The following is a 21,344-nucleotide window of genomic DNA, read 5'->3' on the forward strand; positions in this document are numbered from 1 at the left end:
CCAAACTGAAATTATAATGATAGATTCTAATTCCGGAATAATATCTTCACTCATTAAAAATTCAACCCACGTGTAATTTTCACTAAAACAGTTCCGGTATATTGACTTTATCGACACATGATGCGCAGCTTTAACGTTACGCCAATAAAGTTTACGTACCGACAAGCGCTTACGCCGTTGACCTAGACTATTATTACTTGATCCGCGCGGAAACAGTCCTTGTCAGTCTGCACTGCGGGCAGTCCATGGGCGCCGTTGTCTTGTATAAAAGACTTCTCGTCTAGCCTAGTGCGGCGATATCACGTCTTGAATCGACATTGTTTAGTGGTTGATTTTTATGTTAAATCCCTATATTTTAAACATTTTCGGGTGTAAAACATATGTTTAATTTTGGCAATTTGGAATGAAATTAAAACAGGATAAGAACAAAGCTAAATTAAAAAGATTTTTACCATAATATTGTAAATATCGATATCACTATTTGCAATCCCTAAACTTTTTATTAGTTGTTTACTTAAAATTTGCTCTGGCGTGTGAGTGAGCGTCTTTGCGGACTAGGTCCGGCGGCCAATAGGTTATCTGTCTTTGGCGTTGAACCTGCGGTGCGGATATATCGGTCATTGGCTTCCAAAAGGTTAATGAAAATAAAACAACATCCATGACATAGGTAAATCTTTATTGGTTTTCCTTCACAAATGATAACAAGTGTCAGTTTTCTCGGTTACATAATTTGAAACGCGCAACGCAACATTGCAGTTCTTACATCAACCAACAATTTAGAAATACTTTCATATTTTATACAAAAATATTTTTAATGTAAATTAGATTTCTTAGTACCGTCTCCTTCGCTTTTAACTTCTACGGCAAATGATTTTGGTGGCAGCTAGGTCTGAATTAGTGTGACTTTGTGTTCTCTGTTTAACTTGAGAAGGAAAAACAATGAAGTATTCTACACTTATTTAGTCAGACTGACTTTAGAACTCGGACTGTAGACTACATACTGTGGTCGTTAATGTTGCAGACGATATTGATAACAGAGACGTCGCTTATCGGTTAAAATTTCAAGTAAAATGAGTCGCTCTATCGGAAATACAGAAGAACTAGGGTCGTCCCCGACCGAAAGCTAAATGATGTCTCCTATATGAACAACAATTCGATTAGAATACAAAAAAACGTAACATGAATTTAGTTATTTAACAGCTGATTAAGTTTTGAAATCTGCTCAGTTTTAGTCGCAGTTTAGAACGCTTTCGAACATTCGAAGGGCGGTCGTCCCCGTCAGTCGTGTGGTCGCCTCGGAGGCCGGCGTCGGCCTCGTCGGCCTCGCCGCTCCCGGGGCTCTCGGCCTCCCCGCGGCCCCCTCGGCGTGTCGCGTCGGCATCATCCGCGTGCGGCGCGCGCCGCTCAGTACTGTCGTCGGAACCCGCCCTGGTACGTGGAGTCTTGCGAGAGCAGCCCGTCTGGTTGCGACGGGCAGTCCGGCGCGGCAGACTCCTGGCTGAAATCTGGCTGCGAGGCGCCCTGCGACAGCGACAGAGGCGGCTGCTGGGACAGGGGCTCCTGGGATAGACGCGGAGGCCGACGGCGAGCGGCGAGGCCGCGGGCCATAGGCGGGAACGGGCGTTGCGGGCCTCGCATGGGGAAGGCCGCCGGCGGAACCGGCGCGTGCAACAAGGCGGCGCGCTCCGGGCCGACATAAGCTAGCGGGTCTCGCAGCGGCCTCGCGCGGTCGTATATAGAGCCCGGCACCATGGCCTCGCGCGCGTCGAACATGGACGTCGACATGAAGTGCGAGCCGGGGTTCTGCGCGTTCACCAGCTTCTTCGGTTTCGCGAACTGAATCGCCGACTCCTTTAGATTGGACAGCGGACCTTCGGTCAGCACGCGGCGCTCCTTATAAAACGCGAGCAGATGATTCCAGAGCGGCTGCTTGCTCAGAACCTTAGGGTTGCCGACGACGATTAGACCGTACTTCGCGCGGGTCAAAGCCACATTGAGACGCCTCGGATCGCTAAGGAAACCAATTCCTTGATGTTCATTGGAGCGCACGCACGACATAATGATGATATCCTTCTCCCTTCCTTGGAAAGCGTCGACGCTGGCAACCTCGATCTCCTGATACAATTTAGAGTGCAAGCTCCCCTGATACTGCATATGCTGGACTAAATACGACCTCTGTCCTTCATAGGGGGTTATGATACCGATCTGCTCAGGTCGCACGCCGGCTTTTAAAAAGCGAGTGGTCAGCTTTTCGACATTAGCGGCCTCCGTACGATTAAGATACGAAGTTCCAGAGCCGGCGATCTCTTCCTGTCCCTGGGTCACATAGAAGAACATAGGACGATCAGGTCTCGGCCAGGGGAAGTCTATCTTATGTAGTCGACGCTCCTCAGCGCTGACTCCATTTTGCAGCGATCCTTCGTAGAAGAAATCAGATGGGAAGCGAGAAAGTTCGGGATGCATACGATACTGGACTTCGAGACGGAAGGGTCGGATGCCGAGTACCACAAGGCGTTCGAAGAGGCTCTGACTCAGGCCGGCTTTGGCGGCCTTCTTGCACATGACGACGGGTCCGAGCTGGCAGTGGTCGCCGACGAGGATGAGCTGCCGGGCCCCGAGGACGACGGGCACCATGCACTCGGGCTCGGTGGACTGCATGCCCTCGTCGATCAGGATGGACTGGAAGCGCATGCGCGCCACGCGGGGATCACCTGATAGAACATTTTATATAAATTAACATGAACATCATAGTATGATAAGAATTTTAGATCAACATAAGATTTTTTTTTTTGTCAGCAATAAATCTAATTTTGGGCTAGAATTTCCTCCTCTTTCAGGCGGGTCAGCCTGTGGGTCTCCCGCTAGCTACAGCAGCAACAGTACGGACCTGCGCCGACGCAGGTGGTGCACACGACGTCGGCGGCGTCGAGCAGGCGGCGCTCGGCGGCGCGGCGCAGCGCGCGGTAGCGGCGCTCGTCGGCCGCCGACAGCTCGCCCGCCTCCTCCTTCAGTCGCGTCAGCTTGCGCAGCTCGCTGTCCGCGGATCCCAGTGCGCGAGCCTGTTCAATATTTCAATACATTTACTATTGAAAAAAAAAAACGGGTTGCACTCCGGGAGTGCCGGCAGAAGTGAAAACTCAATGACATTGTAACAGTTTCTCGATCAGGTCACGGTCCGTCTTACGCTGTCGCGAGTTTAACATTTTTTCCCCACCACGAAATCTTACGTCTTACGGACACGTGAACTGTCGCGAGTTTAACATTTTTTCCTCATCACAAAAAGTGCACAGCGCTGCTAAAGAAGTTTTCACTTCAAAAATTGAGATTGCAGAGCAAGGCCCCACTGGCAGGGTCGCCATGTGAGGTGGGACGTTGAATGAAACTACTTGCTTGGAGTATCGATCTATAATGTCTTGAATAACGTAATGTAAAAGCTTAAATAGGGCTAACCACCACCACTACAAAGGTATGTTAAGATGGTTTGGACACGTGGAAAGAATGAGTGATAGAAGGCTATCAAAGAGAGTGTATAAGGGAGAAGTGGAAGGGGTAGACCTCGACGGAATTTCTCTGATCAGATCAGGGAAATCCTAATAAAGGCCAGGTCAAGAGCACCCTAAACCGGCGAGCGTGTATGAGTGATGTTATGAAAGTGAAGGAAGCGAAAAAGGTACATCAGGATCGTAGCAAATGGAAATCCGTGGTCTCTGCCTACCCCTCCGGGAAATAGGCGTGATTTTATGTATGTATTTATGAAAATAATCATTAGTGACCTAGCAGTAAAACGAGCTAACTCCAAATTGAAGATCGCGAAGTGGCTTTTAATGCTGCAAATGATTCTTGAGATGAGATGAGATGATCACACGCAGTTCCATTCTAATAATGAAATTGCGGTTCGACACAGTTCAACCATGTTTCTCGATTTGGCATGTTTCTTGGTTTGGCCCACAGCCGCATGACCTTGAGCTCAATGTAGAATATCTTCTCCGTAAATGATATTAATGATAAAATAGCTTTAGTGCGTGAATCTAGTATAACTGGATCAGGCATGAGGGGTGGGGGGAAATGATCGAACGTCTTATGTATTTTTCAGTAGGAGTAGCAGCGATAGCGCTATTATTGTTTGTCCTTGTCACAGTCTCATACTTTTTCATACCCCACCGTAAGTTTAGTATGGATTATGGTGGGCAGCAAATGAATTCGACCAAACATAATGTCGCATTGCGTATGTTTTGTCTCTCACGGACGCACGTGTATAGCACATCCATAGGATCTTACCATCTACGCTTGTGTGATAGAGACACAATAGGAAGGTGTCAGAGAAGACAAAAGAAATTAAACAAACTAACCTGCTCATGCAACGCCAGAAATGAGACTGAAGACTCCATAGCCTCCCTCGACTTGGCACACAACCGCACGACCTTCAGCCCAGTGCGATGTATCTTCTCAGTCAGCTGGTCGACGGCCGTGTTAGAGGGTGCGCACACTAGCACGGGTCCGCCGGACTGGCGCACCAGCTGGTAGACGATGGTGGCTGACGTGACGGTCTTGCCGGTGCCGGGCGGGCCTTGGATCAGGGATAGCGGCCGTTGGAGCGCGTGCTTTACCGCGTACACCTATGGAAGAGTACATTGATTGGTGTTTTTCAATGTGTCAATCGCGCCTGTTTCGAAGCGGCAGTTTATTTCTCGACTGGACCGAGTAACATGGCGGTCTTTGGTGTAGGATGCCAAGATCCACTTCGGGTCGTTGCGCCAAAGCCGTAAGTAAGTAAGTATATTTCTCGACTGGCTAAAACATTAAAGCAGATAATTTAGCTTTTATAGGAAGCAGGGGTTACGGACGCAAGCAAGGCTTCGTGCAAAATACCTTTCTTAAAAACTTCCTGAACTTGATCGTGAACCTAAAATCTTGAATACATTTCAAGTGTTTGTTATTTAACTCTGACTATAATTTTATTGTATCATCATATGCATGTGACACCGTTCAGTACCGACCTGCGAGCGGTTCAGGTCCGGCAGGTTGGGCGCGCTGAAGTGCTTAGGCAGGTGCACACGGAACAGCACCTCGTCGACCTCGTGTCCCAGCAGGCGCCGGTAGATGTAGCCAGACACGGAGGACTCGTCGACGGCGAACTTGCGGAGCGCCAGTTGCATCCTGGACAATACATTAAAGTTATTTTGTGCCAGCGTATTTGGTCGGTTACTGTTCTAACAAACGGAGCGGCAGCTCACGTTGACGAGGTATCATTATACAATTCCGTAAATCACTATACAAGACGAGAGGCTTTGTGAAAATATCTGTTGCTAACTCGTGGTCTATTGTTTTGTTGGTCTCGTCTTTGCGTCTCACTCTCTCATTAAGCAAAATGTGAGACGCAAATACAAATTTGATCAAATATTGTACAGGTGGAATACCACACCCTAAGACAATGAAACTGTTTTGGACGACAGCGGTGGCGGCGAGCGGTGTCCGCCGTATAAGAGACCAAAAAAACAATAGACCGCGAGTTAGCAATAGATATTATCACTAAAATTATCTCGTATTGTAAAGTGGTTTATGAAACTGTATCATGAAACCTCGTATCAAAATACCTTCTTTAGTCGCTGCAACTATCATCTGCAAAGATGCTGTGGCCAATGATGACGATGATGACATTTTGATCGAATCGCTCGGAACGGGGCGGCGCGAGCGGCGGATCTAAGCGACTCGAAATAGCGTATAGTCCGCGGTCTTTTGTAGTTTCCAAAACATGATTTAGAACCGGAACGCCTTAACGAGAACTCGATTGCTGAAAGCTCGGTGTCGGCAAAGAATAAATAACAATACTATGTACAGAAGGTTCACTCTCTAATCAAACGCGTCTATTACGACAGATATGACCGCAGGGTGGCGCAAGCGCGGGCAGGCTCCGCCCTTGCACATCCTCACAGAGTGCCCTCGCCTAATGCGTACTCGTGACTTAATCCTGGGCGGACACATATTGCACCCAGAGGAGCCAGTCTCTCGAGATCAAAAATATCCTGCAGCCGCTTGAAGTTGCAGGTTTGGATCGAGAGTTGTAGTAGGTGGCGACAATAGATCAGGAACGGTCGCAGTGATACATAGGCTTCGGAGCCTTATACGGGTCTCAACACGAAGAAGAAGAATACCTGTCGAAGCTGGTGCTCTTCCATATGAAGTCGACGACGAAGCTGGCGGTGCAGTCGGCGGGCGCGCCGGCGCCGGCCTTGAGCTCCAGCCCCACGTCGTCGCCGTAGTTGTCCGGCACCTTGATCACGTGGCCCACCCCCGCCCAGGGCTTGTGCAGCTCGCCCACGTATCTATCGACAACATTCAACGTTACTATAGATGGTCAAGCAGATCTTGTCAGTAGAAAAAGACGGCAAATTTGAAAAATGTAGGCGCGAAGGGATATCGTCTCATAGAAAAATTTGAATGTTGCGCTCTTTTCTACTGGCAAGATTTGCTTGACTATCTATACTTCATTTTACTACATTAAACGCCTACAACAAAATAGTATTTTATGCAATAGTGATATAATCCAACTTTTCAATCTCGCACCCAATAAGACCACTCAGCAAGCTTCGTGGCCTTAACACGGTACTCGACTGAAAAGCTCTCCATTTAAATCGTAATTTTCGGTCGATTTTCCGCTCAAAATAGTAAAAGAAACAACCACCACACCACCGTTGCACCATTTAAATTTTACTTTACTTTATTTTATTTTACTGACATGAAAACTGAAAAATTATAAGTATTTACCAATTCATAAACTTACGGCCTCTTATGGTAGCATCATTGTTTTCCTTAAAACTTCCATACCTCAACCACAGAATAAATAATAGTACTAGGTACAGAAGACTCACTCTCTAACAAAACGCGTCTGTTACGATCAGGACAGATATAGCCGCTAGGTGGCGACAGCGTTACGCGCGGCTTATGACAATCCCCAAAATTGGGGTCGAGCGGATGTACTTTTAGCTACCTGTAGCAAAGCGACGAAATCGCGGAGTGCGACACGCCTGCCTCAACCTAAGTTCATCTCCATGCATCAGCTTCATATCGCTGTCAGTCTTGGCCAAAGTGAATTAGGCTATAGTTTTCTTGTTAAGACCAACGTCACAGCGAACCTCAATGCCCTGTTGCGTATGAGACTTTCAGTCTCTTACCAAAGAATATATAACCTATAAAAATAAAAACTTGTATACCTCAGCCTAAGTTCATCTCCATGCATCAGCTTCATATCGCTGTCGGTCTTGGCCAGAGTGAAGTAGGCTATAGTCTTCTTATTAAGTCCCACGTCCCAGCGCACCTCAATGCCCTCTTGAGTTTGAGACTCTTTCAGTCTCTTGTCGTAATCCGCTTCCAGCTTGACCAGTGGACCGAAGATGTTCTGATATTGATAGCCGTCTTCATATCTGTAATAAGTTATAGGTCATTAGAAATTCAAGGCATGATTTCTCGATTTAAGGCCGAGCCACACCGGCTGCGTGTGCAGCACGTTGCGTGGCGTGCGCTGCGTGACGTGCGCAGCACCCCTGTCACACCGGGTGACGCGCACGTCACGCAGCGCACGCCACGCAACGTGCTGCACACGCCACGCAGGCGCACGCTGCAACTCAGTCATGCGTGCAGTAAAATAAAATACTCCTGCGACAGTACCTACATCATGTTATTATAACTCCCGTTGCAAATGGAAGCTGCTCACCTAATGCCGCCATTGCAATTAGAAGAAAAAAATGTCTCATATTTGAATCGAGATAGTTGAGAGTACATAATACCTATTGTTCACTGACGCAAAATAGTTCACAATACAACAACCTTGTTTTCCAATAGTATCGTTAATACCTAAAATCGATTCTTTCCCACAGGCCAAATAAATTTTTTTTTAAGACGTATTTGTGCTAATCTTTGTGCTATGTTGTAAATATACATTCATATTAACGAAAGATTTTAATTAGTTTTTCTTTTATCACTGAATCCGTATTAAACACCAGCACGCGCACCGGCCGAGTTGTAAATAAATACAAGTGAGCTGCGCGTGTACACGCACAGCACCTATGCAGCACGGAGCTGTGCGCGTCCGAACCTGCTCGGTTCGCCCTCTCATAGGGAACGCAGTTAAACACAACGTCATCACTGCACGCAACGAAGCGACGTTGCCGCTCCGCTGCGTGGACGCGTGCACGCAGCACGCAGCCGGTTTGTCTCGTCGGAGCTGCGTTGCGTGCAAGTCACGCGTACGCGCACGTCACGCACACGTCACGCAAGCGGTGTGTCCTCTCTTACGAGTTTTCATATTCTACAACGCAGCGGGACGCGTACGTGCACGCGCACGTCACGCACACGCATCCGGTGTGGCCTGGCCTTTAAGACCAATTCTCAAGATCTGACCTCCGATTACAAAATCTGAAGCGACATTGAAAATTTTATGAAATGTAAAACACTCAGTTGGAAATAATTGACTGAGCAAGCGCGAAGCGCGACCTTGAGCAAACATGCTATGTCCGAATGTTTTCCCCTACAGATCGTATTTCTCAACCGGTTCACGTGAAATTTGAGCTGTTCCGATATTTTTTTATCCATTCAGTATTTGGATGTTTTTCAAAGGTCGAAGCTTTTTCAGAGGTCCAAGCTATAAGAAGGAAAAAGAAGAAAAAATAAGAAGAATTTCGTAAATAATGAATATATCGAACTAGCTGTTGCCCGCGACTTCGTCCGCGTGGAATCTTATCTTCAACATTTTACATCTTTAGTACCTATAATTTTCATATCCAAGCAATGTTGAAATTAAGTACTTTTCTTTTTTAGCAAGTTGTATGAAGTTTTAAGTCAAGTGGATTTTGATGTTGGTTGCTGAAATTACTTTTTTTGTATTCTCATAATAGGTACCTACACAGGCCCTTATACAAAGATTCAAGATCCGCATTCCGCACTCACAAAATATCTGATCTCCATACAAACTTTCAACCCCTTTCTCACCACCTTGGGGGATGATTTTCAAAAATGCTTGAATTAGTTTTCATGTTTTTTAATTTATTACCTTTTTTTCCAAAAAGTTAAAGTTCCTAGCTTAAAATTAAATTTACACCCCTAGACGAATTTTCATCCCCTTTTTAGCCCCCTTAGGGATTGAATTTCCAAAAACGTTGCAATTACTTTTTTTTTGCCTTTCTAAGAATTTTCAAAGCATTTGTAATGGATTTAAACCTTGAAACCCATTTTAACCCTGTTAGGGGATGAATTTTACAAAACGCTGAAATTACTTTTATTGTCTTCTAATAGTATCCCCAAATACAAAGATACAAGTCCCGCGCTCGAAAAAATGTTTGATATCCATACAAACTTTCAACCCCTTTTTCACTACCTTAGGGGATGAATTTTCAAAAACGCTGAAATGAGTATTCTTGTATTTTAATTTAAAACGTTTTTACAAAGTTTCATGTTCCTTGCTTAAAATAAAATTTGCACCCGCAGACGAACTTCCATCCCCTTTTTAACCCCCTTAGGGATTGAAATTCCAAAAACGTTGCAATCACTTTTTTTTGTAATCGGCTATTATGCCTTTCTAAGAAGTTTCAAAACCATTTGTAATGGATTCAAACTTTCAACCCCTTTTTAACCCTGTTAGGGGATAAATTTTACAAAACGCTGAAATTACTTTTCCTGTTTTCTAATAATATCCCTAAATACAAAGATTCAAGTCCCACACTCGAAAAAATGTTTGATATCCATACAAACTTTCAACCCCTTTTTCACCACCTTAGGGGTTGAATTTTCAAAAACGCTGAAATTAGTTTTCTTGTATTTTAATAATATATCTTTTAACGAAGTTTCAAATTCGTAGCTCAAAAGTAAACTTTGACCCCATACAAACTTTCATCCCCTTTTTAACCCCTTAGGGGTTGAATTTCTCAAAATCGCTTCTTATCTCTTGTACACTTTATAAAAGCAATCTGGTGTGCAAATTTCAACTTTCTGGCTTTTGTAGTTTCGGCTCTGCGTTGATGAATCAGTCAGTCAGTCAGGACACTTGCATTTATATATATATATACTAGTTTTGTGCGTTGTGCGCGGGGCCCGAGGGCCCCGCGGTCTTCTTGTTGGTGCTGTTGTTTTTGTTGTTGGTATTGTTGTTGTTGTTGGTGCTGTTGTTTTTGGTAATGTTGTTTGTGCTGTAGTTTTGTTTTCCAAAGCGAAAAAGAAATGAAGTTGTACTTTTGCTTGAAAGAAAAGGTCCGCATGCGAGCACTTCATTCCCGCAGCTCGGCCTTCGGCCTCGCGTGCTTGGGAAATCGTAAGGGACGCTCCGGGCCTTCGGCCCTACGCGGAGCTCGGCCTTCGGCCTTCGCTGGGTTCCGAAGCTCAGCGTCGGGCCTTCGGCCCGCCGCTTCGCTTATTAAAACACTTGGAGGGTTGGTTTTGCTTTGGGGCGTAAGCGGGAAGTTGGAGCTTAAACACGACCCAATAGTAAAAGTGTCTTGACAAGCTCACGTCGGGCCTACGGCCTTCGGCCTTCGGCCCGCCGTTTCGCTTGTCTAAGACACTTTTCCTATTGGGTCGTGTTTAAGCTCCAACTTCCCCCTCTCGTGTGACGCTTCGGGCCTTCGGCCCTACGCGGAGCTCGGCCTTCGGCCTTCGCTAGCCTCGACGCTTCGCCGTCGGGCCTTCGGCCCGCCGGCTCCGCTTATCAAGACAGTTGGCTTGGTAGAAAGCTTGGGACTTCATTCACGCAGCTCGGCCTTCGGCCTCGCGTGCTAGCGCATGCGTAAGGGACGCTCCGGGCCTTCGGCCCTACGCGGAGCTCGGCCTTCGGCCTTCGCTAACCTCGACGCTTCGCCGTCGGGCCTTCGGCCCGCCGGCTCCGCTTATCGAGACAGTTGACTTGGTAGAACTCTTGGAGGCACCGCATTCACGCAGCTCGGCCTTCGGCCTCGCGTGTTTGAGAGCTCGTGAGGGACGCTCCGGGCCTTCGGCCCTACGCGGAGCTCGGCCTTCGGCCTTCGCGAGCCTCGACGCTCCGCCGTCGGGCCTTCGGCCCGCCGGCTCCGCTTATCGAGACAGTTGACTTTGTAGAACGCTTGGAGGCACCGCATTCACGCAGCTCGGCCTTCGGCCTCGCGTTTCGGGAGTCGGGGTGGAGGCTCCGGGCCTTCGGCCCGTCGCGGGGTCGGCCTTCGGCCTCCCGGCCTACGGCTCGCCCTTCGGGCTCGCTCAACACAGTTTTTGTATAGGATTTCGCTTTGTTCGTCATTCCCGCGGCGAGGCCTTCGGCCTCGCCCAAAATTACTGGGTGTAGGACACGCTTGGACATTCGGGGTGAAGCTCCGGGCCTGACGGCCCGTCGCGGGGTCGGCCTGCGGCCTCCCGGCCTGAAGCTCGCCCTTCGGGCTCGCTTAAAGTACTTGGAAAATTGGTTTTGCCCGTGTCAGCCGCCATTTTGATTTTTCCAAAAAATTTTTTTGACATGGTAATCTCGGGCCCCCAAGCTCGCCGCATGCCAAATCTCAGCGCGATCGGACCAACTTGAAAAAAAAAAAAAAAAAAAGTCGGCCATTTTGAAAATTTTTAAATGCAGTTTTATTTCTCTCGAGGCCCTCTATGACATTTGGTCGAGCACCCCCCACCTATCACGCACCGTTTAAAAGTTGCCATACAAAATAAAAGTGGCCATTTTTTCCGCCATCTTGGATTTTTTCGAAAAATTTTTTTACCATACGAATCCAGGGGAGCCCGAGATTCCGTGACCAAAATTTCAGCGCGCTAGGACAAACTTGAAAAAACGTCAAAAAAAAAAGTCGGCCATTTTGAAAAAAAAATGGCGGCGTCAAAAACTGCCAGGGTCCCTCTATGACATTTGGTCGAGCACCCCCCCTCTACCTCTTACCGTTTCGGCGTGCTCTTATGCAGAATCGTGGTCTTCCACTTGTCCAGGATATCCATATTTTTCTGGACCTACATTTTTGGCCCTCTATACGAATCACTTTTTTTTTTTAACTCAACCCTTACAGTTGCAAAATAAAACAGGTACATGAGAAATCAGTGGTAATGTAGCTATATATAATATTAATATATATATATATATATATATATATAATATATATAGATAGATAGATAACACCGTTAAGTAAACGTGTACAACCGAACGTCCACCATCGTACTACTAGCGCCACATGGTCAGTTTAGGAACTAAAGATAGAAACTAAAGCGCTGTCTATGACAGCAGCCAAATCAGCCAACATCAAATTTCTATGGAGTCCGACTAAGAAAAGTCTGCAGCGAATTTGATAGCCCACGCAGTGCACGTGTTATTTTAAACGTCAAAAATTATGACGTATAAATAACACTAACACTGCGTGGGCTATCAAATCCACTGCACTTTTCTTGGTCCGACTCTATTCAATAACACTGACAAGTGATAAAGAGCCATAAGTGGCTATATGTCATTTTTCAGTGGTCACTTGGACGCAGTTCCATAAACCCCCACGATTATATTTGGTTGAGTATGGAAAGTTTTCTCCAGCCATCACCAACAGTATCAGTAGTATCAGTACGCACCTGAGCAGCACCTGATGGGGCTCCTCGTCCACGCCGGGCTTCTCCAGGTCCTGGAAGGTGGCGTCCACGTTGTCGCGCCACAGCTCCTCCAGCCGCCCGATCTGCTGCGGGGTCACCTGGCAAAGTTCAAATATATTATACTACTTTATTCATGTAGGCCTACAAACAAGCATTAGCACTTATGGATAGTAAGTATTACATAATTATATTGTCTTAAGCTAATTATCAAGATTTATACCATAATAATATTGAATTATTATCCTTTATCCAATAAGATTTATACCATAATATATTGAATTATTACCCTAATTATTAGGGTCTTAGGTTAGGATTTTAAAATGTGAGTATAAAAGTAAAACATAAAAACACTTACAAAACATTACAAAAAATATATAAACACATTATAAAAAACCTAACCTAGGGTGTCATTGAATTATTATACAGATATCAATTTAGACTAAACATATGAAAGAACAACGAATAGTAACAACCGTCACCAGCGGCGGATTTGCAGTTTTGCCGCCCTAGGCTCCAGGCCCTGTAGCCGCCCCTTTCTCAGCACCTATTTATTATATTGACTATATTTTGAGTTTTTTCTTGTTATCAGCGAATTTTTTGTCACAATGTGCCGCCCTAGACCGGGCCTAATCCGCCACTGACCGCCACGCAACAAAATAGTTAAGTATAATCGATGACGATGATTATAGTCGTAAACTCATCAAGGACCAAAGGAGAAATTGTTTTATAAATCACGATTATCTTACTTGACGAGCCCTCATCTGCTCAGCTTCAGATGGTACTTTAACCAGCCAGGACAGGAAAGCGCGGTCCGCTGTAAAATAAATGACTAGTTACGATTTATTTTAATAATCTTTAACAAAAAAAAACTGATTTCAAAGCAGTATGCCATAATTTGTTGGTCTTCATCAGTTGATAGTACTTATTCTGATCAGTAGTTTCATTTTGCAAAATTTCGGTGTCATAGAAAATGTACGAGTGATTAAAAAAAAGTAATTAATCACTATACATATATGCCAATAAAAATCATGAACACGCAAGTATATTGAGAATAGGTGTTTTATGATCAGGGATCGTACTCTTTCCAGCATTTTTGGTGCACGAAGTGTTGTTAACGGAATTGGTATAAATAATTTCAACCCTAATGATTCATTAGCGTTAATCACGTTAATATTAACCTTAATTTAAATTTACCATTTCAGTTGAAATTATCTATACCAATTCCGTTAACACCACGCGAATCGATTTGGTGCAGCGGAGTGGTGTTAACGGAATTGGTATAAATAATTTCAACCCTAATGATTCATTAGCGTTAATCACGTTAATATTAACCTTAATTTACCATTTCAGTTGAAATTATCTATACCGATTCCGTTAACACCACTCTGCTGCACCAAAATTCCTGGAAAATGTACGATCACTGTTTATGGTATAAAAGAATATTCATGAGATTGAGCTGACCTTTGTGGTTTACACATTATTTAGCATTTCGAGTAGTGCAACTTACACCTTCACACCTGATTAATTATTTATGGACTCAAATCTGGTTTTGGTTATTTTAAAAATTCAAGTAAGTATAACGGGTTAACACTGATTGACTAGCACGTTATCTTTTGGCGGTTTAGCAAAGTAATATTTTAGTTTTAATTTTAAAAATTATTCTTGTTTTAAACATAAATTGGGAGCTAAGTTCAATATTATTTCACCAACAAAAGAATTGAGATAGACTAGCTTAAGTAATCAGTATGGACTTATGGAGATATCAGAAGAATATAACTTAGGTTAAATTGAACTTCAAAACTTGACTGGTTTAGTAGTACCTACATATGTATTCGCCATTTTGTGTTTAAGGCTTCTACAGATCATGCCATCGATTTGAGATAAATGCAGATAAAGTAGGAGCGACTTATCGATCGATCACGTGGCGCAATGTCGCAAAACTAACTTGCTAACCAAAAAGGATAAATAATTGTATTATGAAATACAATAAAAATGTACGCACAAATCAATGGCTTCCACTGCTCCTGGTCCCAGTTCATGTCCTTTAGGGAGCTCTGTGCCGCGCAAGGTTGACTGCAAAAAAATAATGGTCACCATCAACGAAGTCGCAGGCAGAAACTAGTGTAAGATATTTGCTTTGCAGTTGAATAAATTTATAGTAACCATTTGCATAATAAAAGTAAAGATGCTTCCAAATCAAGCAAATACCGCTAGTTTGATTGCGCGCTCAATGCGAGCCGTGCATGATTTACTCTAATTAAGAACGCAGTCTAAAGCAAACATCAGTGCGCACTTGCGGCGCATTCGTTTTATAGGTCTGAATGCACCTTTACGGAACTTGTGTATGCACTAAGTTATGTAATCCATCTGATACTTTAGTAAATATTTATGGCGTGTTAATTTGTGATAATATATGAGTCTCCATTTTTAGAAGACAAGTCTTTTTGCTTTACCTTTAAAATTATTAATCAATGACGGAATCAGATGTAAGGATACTGGACAAATCCCAAAATTGTCTCCGCTCAGCCATAGAATGGGCAGTTGCTTTTGTACCTTCAATGCATATTAATTTGTCTAAATTGAAGTCTTCTCTAGAGGTAATGGTAAAGTGGAAACATATGCTGAAGTGAATTAGCTGACTAATGATGACTCGGTAGTCAATTGATAACTTACCGACACAGCAATACCACAACGGAGTCAGCCTTAGCAGGGATAAAGCCAAGGACAAAGACATTTCTTGCGCCACACGAGTAGCACTCAAGCAGGGTCTCGCCCAAGGGCCCGTCGCGGTGCAGAGCAGCCTCTTTATGCTTGGCTCGGACCAGGTGGTTGATGATATGCGAGCCAGAGGTGTTGCCGCGGCCATTGCAGAACCTAGAATGATGGATAGGTTTAGTATGAGTTGTTGTACTGGTTTAAACTAGAAAGCAAAAAAAAACCAAATCATTTATAAAAAATCCAAACGATGTCCCATTTTCATTAGTCATAACGGTCAGTGTTAGACCGCGGACTGGACTCACGCGACCAGCGGCGCAACAAACGAGGTGGCGGACGGCGACTGCCAGGGCCCATTGATTAAAGGTCTCTGCCCACTACACCGTATCATACCATGAGCGTGCTGTGAACGTATCAGGCACGGAATGTAACGCGATACGGCCTACTATGCCCACTACACCGTGTCCACATTGTACATAACGGGTTTAGTGCCCGTAGCAACCGCGCATCATCCCCATAGCATCCGCGTTTCATCCCCTTAGTACCCGCGTTTTATTCGCGAGAGCAATACTCGTCAGAAAGAGCCAGCGAATAGTTATCAGACTGGTAAGAAGAGCGAGCAAGATATATAGCAACGCATTTATAACGGGCTTAAAACCCATGCCCACCGTTTCGCCGCCTGCACGCACCGTTCTGGCAACGTTGCGTGCCATGCACGGAGCGTTTCGGCACCGGCAAAATATCCTCGCCGACTATTTTTGCCGGTCCGTGCATGGCACGCGACGCGACGGGTATGGTCGGTGACGGAACGAGCTAGTGGGAGTGGGCATAGTCTCATACTTTTTCATACAAAGAATATTTTTTTGCCTGACACGTTCATAGCACGGTCATGGTAGGTATGATACGGTGTAGTGGGCAGAGACTTTAACAGTCCGCCGGACGGTATCGGCCTGTCAGTTAGAACAAGATTTTGACAGTTCCGAACAACTGACAGGCCGATACTGTCTGGCGGACTGTTAATCAGTGGGCCCCTTTACCGCACCGCTGGTCACGTGGATCCATTCCGCGGACTTGAAAGCTATTTAATAATTGTATAAGAGAAAAATATGATGGCCTGGGTCGTGATACTCGTGATTTATAAAAGAACTGTAATCCATATGTTAGCATATCTTTCTAATAAATATGATTCATAGAAAAAGAGGCAAACCAAGACATTACAATAATTATGGGACCCTGCAATTGATTAGTTTGATTATACTATCAGTACACAAAACATAAATTTACTGTTATCAATGTATGTCTTATAATCAAAGTATGTTAGTATTATAATAACATATAATATGCAAATAAGCAGATAGATTATCTTCAGTTCCTAAAGAAAATAAGAAGAAAAATACTACTACACAACATTCTAAATAACACCAGAGACTACAAAATAGAACTTCCATACAACATTTCATTCCCACATAATATATGTGCTTCATCATTGTAAACTCGCAATTCTTGAAAAATACATTGTGCTTTGGGTTATCACCAATTGATGACTACACATTTATTGGATAAAATGTGTCGCTACATATGCAATCAAAGGTTGATGTGCCATCTGCAAGTACATATTTTCATTTTTGTATGGGAATGATCTAGAATGAAAGTTACCTTAATTTTTCTGAAACCCAGGACCTTTTCTAACATTTAAGAAATTTTCCACAACTGCATATTTGTAGGATAGATTGTGGTAAATGTTTCCATGGACTAAGCAGTGTTGACAAACATCAATACGATGTGATTAAATTTCACAAGCATAATATGTTTAAGCTAATTGAAACCGACAAGAGCAATTACAATAGGCAAAGAGAAGGGTGGGAAAACCAAAGAAAAGATGGGCCGATGACATAAAAGACATTGCAGGAGAAAGATGGATGCTAGTAGCCAAAGGCCGGGAGAAATGGAGGAGGCTTTTACCCATAGAGGGGCACATAACAAAAATTAAAACAAATACCTAAAAAATATAATACAAGAAGTTGTGTGGAAAATAAAGCTAATATAATATAATTAATAATAATTGAAACCTAATTTTGCTTTTAAATTAAATTAAATTATCATTTATTTCAACCATCATACAAACACACTTTGTACAACTCATGTTCATTCACCTACAACATATAATTTTCTTTGAAGTAGTTGTTATCATAGTTGTTAGTTCTCTTTTAAAAGAATTTTAACTGGAAGTACCTTTTCACTGATAAGACTTTTATGTGACCAGTATGCAATTATAATTGTTGATAACAGTTTGTTGCACAATAATAGTCAATTTAATTTATATACTATCCCCATTACAAGAAATTGCTAACAGTTGTGTCAATAATACTGGTTACCAGTTATTTAAAAGTGAAACTGTTGACCATTGTAATATACTATTAAGCCTTGTTATATTATTATATTATTTTAGCCTTGTTTAATATCCCTGATATGACCATTACAGCCAGATTGCCCTGATTTGTCCGAGTGATCTGTCATTTTAGTACAAAACTGCTATGAAAGCAGGATGATTAGGCAGTGAATTGGTCAATTTGTCATTCTAAGACATCGCTACACGCTAATTCTGGCGTCAGTTTAGTCATGTCTTACTATGAAACTTACCATACAAAAATTTTGCAGACCCTTTAACAATGACAAGTTTGGTGCAACCAACCCTTATTCAAATTTTGACTGATGCCAGAATGATGGAAAATGGACATGGTTACACAATCAGTCCGGACTGATAAAATAACAACATTGTTGCCGTTTGGACACAGATTGCAACACAGTCATTTAGTCTTGTAGTGTAATATGGTGACTAACGCAAGAAATGGACTGACAAATATAATCTAAAATATTTAATTTCCATCAGTCCACGAGGCTTCATCATCATCATCATCTCAGCCATAAGACGTCCACTGCTGAACATAGGCCTCCCCCTTAATGAGGCTTACCCAATGTCTATTAGTTAAGACATAAAATGTTATTGTTATATCTTACCACTTATTGCAAATGTTGCACATCACAACGGTCGCGGGGTCGTGGATACCGCAGTACTTGCAAGCATGGTCAGGCAGTTCCTTGCTGCTATACAGCGCTTCATCCTCTTCCTCAAATTGCAACTCTGCTATCGCATTGGTAACAGAAGAGACTTTGGAAGTCAGATCCAAACGACCTAGGCCGTTAACCTAAAAGAACACAGAAATCATAATATATGGTGTAATCAAAACGAGGTTAGGTGCACTAGTTTACAGCTACTGACCTGGTTGGAAGTGGTTAGACCATGGTCAAGCTGCGAAGCCTGGGTTTGGCTCTGAGAAGGAAGAGTGAAATCAGTGAACTCGAACTCCGATCCCTGAGTATCAGCTCCTATAAGATCCGCTTCTTCAGTATCCAGAAATGTGAGCGTTTGGGAGCTCGGTCCATACGCGTCGACGCTCATGGTTGTATATAGAAATTTAAGTTAAAATTTGGAAAACGTGTCAAAAAGATTAATAACAGAACGATAAAACAATTCTCCCATAACAGCCACGCAATAATTATCAAACGGCTAGGAAAGAATGACGAATAGGAAAATACGCCATGTTAGATGTTGGTATGTTGGTAGCACTGAAAGTTTGTTTTCGATTAGGAAATTAATCACCTTCAATTATTTTGTGATTTTGTAAAATTTCCTAAACATCTTACAAGGCAATGTAGTCAAATTTTATTGACATAAAATGTGTAGAATGCTATAAATTTCTTTTATATCATAATACATCCAGCTTTTATTTAATTATTCACCTTAGCAGCACCGAGTTCAAGTTCAAAAGTTCCCCTCGATAGCCACTAGATGGCACTCAAAGGCTCATCAAGTGTCATCAACATCAACTCTGATAATCAACTGTCAAGAGTGTCAACTTGTCGAGGCGCCAAATATAATAATTATTCAACTACTTTTAAAAGAATCATCCCGCAGTGGTTTTCTATCAAGAAAAATGACGTTATTCGTATTTCGATGTTCCGCGACCGCGTTTCGTTACCTGCCTCTCTTTTTCAATACCGGAAACACACCTTTATTTAAATCCGGGGTAATTTTTGTCTGCTGTTATTATGAAGAAACCATAAAGATACCATTCCTGACAGAAACAACTGCGACCTTGGTTAGAACAAATACCAAATGTGTTCTTAATTAGACTTCCCGTTTGGTTTATTTCTTTAGCGGAATAGGATCGCCATTAAACAATCGATTGATGGACGGATCCTGGTCAGTGGAACTGGGCAATGTCATGAAACTATACCAATGGATTGCTATCCTTACTTTTGTGTAGTTTCCCTCAATACTAACATAAGCCCGTAGCAGGCGTGGCTCACTCCGCGATTTCGTCGCTTTGCTACAGGTAGCTAAAAGTACATCCGTTCCACACCGTAAACACCGTAGCCGCGCGTGACGCTGTCGCCACCTAGAGGCCATATCTGTGCTGATCGTAACAGACGCGTTTTGTTAGAGACTTAGAGAGTGAGTCTTCTGTACCTAGTACTATTATTTTATTCTGTGCCCGTAGGACAGCTTGGGTGGTAAAAGTACCTATGGTCTGTATCTTTCGGTACTTATTTAAATAAAATTAAACAAGCAATTTGTACATTTTCAGGTAGTTATAACATTTATTGGTTAACCGACCAATTACAAAACCGCCTGGATCAGTCACTGAATGACCTGACTTTAATCTACATTATTTGATCGTGTAATGTTTTCTTCTACCTTCAACTGGCTTAAGGAATAATTTGGGGGTATATTTTGTTTACTTTTATTTAAATACCTAAATATACAGAGTATACATAAGAGATATTTTCAACCATCCCTTGATGGCAACTGTGTAAAGCATCAGATAAACTATTATTTCGTACAACAAAAATATAAGTAAGTACTTAGCATATCTAACAGTTTTACTCGTTAGCGCCCACGGGCGATGACAGTCAGTATTGCATTTTGATGGTTCCGAGAAAAACTTTTCACACTTCCTCTCAGCGCCGACGAATGATGAGTGTAAATCATTGATGTGTAAAAGTGGCTACCAGATTTTTTGCAGACGAAGCAAACTGAAAAGACGCCGATTTTTATTTATATTATAATAGGTAGTGCGTGACCGACAGACAAAATCTTCCTGCGCCTGCGATTAAAATCGCTAGATATGTCACTTTCGAAAGGTCATAAATAATATAGGTAAACGCACATGATATAGTTACGTTTTAGTCTTATATACTAAGTTTTATTTTAATTGATACCAAATTAGTCTTTGTCGTACATTTATATGAGTAGTTTTGGTTACTCAATAAAATGTGGACGAAGTCAAACGTTTTGTAGAAACAAAACAGCCATTCTATATAATTAAGGGGTTGAATAAGATATGTAGCCATAAGTCTGTTTAAAAGAGTTTAATAAATAATGTAGGTATAACAACAATGCTTAATAATTATCATAGCCACTTGAACAAGAAATCAATAAATTAAATATAAATTCCTATGACAAGAAATTCCTTGTCAAATTGAAATGCAACTAAAATCTTGGTATTTATCATTAGGTTTCGTACGACAATTCTACGTGACAACGTTTATTTTGTCCAGGGATAAGAAACGCACAGCTATATCTTCAGCCTCGGGGTTATAGTCTACTAGAACCATTACCTCTTCGGAATTACGAGTAGAATCCTCAACGCACCCATAAAGCTTTGTTTCCATGTCGTCCGTTTATGTCGTATGTTTCACCGTTGTCGTGGTCGCGTCCACAACTTGTATGTCTACTGGCCTAGGGTTCGTCATTGCGTTGCAATCAATAACTTCAACACTTAGTAATCTTGCGTCTTGACCACTGCAGCGAATCTCATAATCTTATTTTATTATTTATTTATTTATTGTTCAGAACACATACAGTCATACATAAAAATATAGATATAACTTACAAAAAGATATAAGAACAGACCTGGAGGTTCATAATGTAAACATTAAAAGGTACAAAAACGTTTTGCGAAGAGAAAATAAGTAAAACATAACTG

General features: G+C 42.9%; 1 protein-coding gene across 1 annotated transcript; it reads right to left on the reverse strand.

Moving 5' to 3' along the window:
- Positions 1-659: 659 nt before the first annotated feature.
- On the reverse strand, positions 660-18,932 carry LOC134669625 (regulator of nonsense transcripts 1-like). The gene is made up of 12 exons (XM_063527283.1): positions 18,575-18,932; positions 18,313-18,500; positions 15,253-15,453; positions 14,582-14,652; positions 13,326-13,393; positions 12,562-12,677; positions 7,212-7,421; positions 6,153-6,323; positions 4,998-5,157; positions 4,350-4,616; positions 2,888-3,059; positions 660-2,711 (listed from the first exon to the last, which is right to left on the reverse strand). Exons 1-12 carry the CDS (start codon positions 18,752-18,754, stop codon positions 1,405-1,407), a joined length of 3,111 nt encoding a protein of 1,036 aa, XP_063383353.1. The 5' UTR covers positions 18,755-18,932; the 3' UTR covers positions 660-1,404.
- Between the last annotated feature and the right edge of the window lie 2,412 nt (positions 18,933-21,344).

This window comes from Cydia fagiglandana, chromosome 12 (assembly GCF_963556715.1).
Source record: "Cydia fagiglandana chromosome 12, ilCydFagi1.1, whole genome shotgun sequence".
Classification (NCBI taxonomy): domain Eukaryota; kingdom Metazoa; phylum Arthropoda; class Insecta; order Lepidoptera; family Tortricidae; genus Cydia; species Cydia fagiglandana.

Bases quoted from the DNA above. Each gene is read 5' to 3' on its own strand.
- LOC134669625 (XM_063527283.1), bottom strand. From the start codon at position 18,754: ATGAGCGTCGACGCGTATGGACCGAGCTCCCAAACGCTCACATTTCTG. The intron at 4,617-4,997 runs GTCGGTACTGAA...ACTCTTCCATAG, and splicing joins CGGACCTGAACCGCTCGCAG to GTGTACGCGGTAAAGCACGC. The intron at 3,060-4,349 runs GTTAGTTTGTTT...AATATTGAACAG, and splicing joins TTCTGGCGTTGCATGAGCAG to GCTCGCGCACTGGGATCCGC.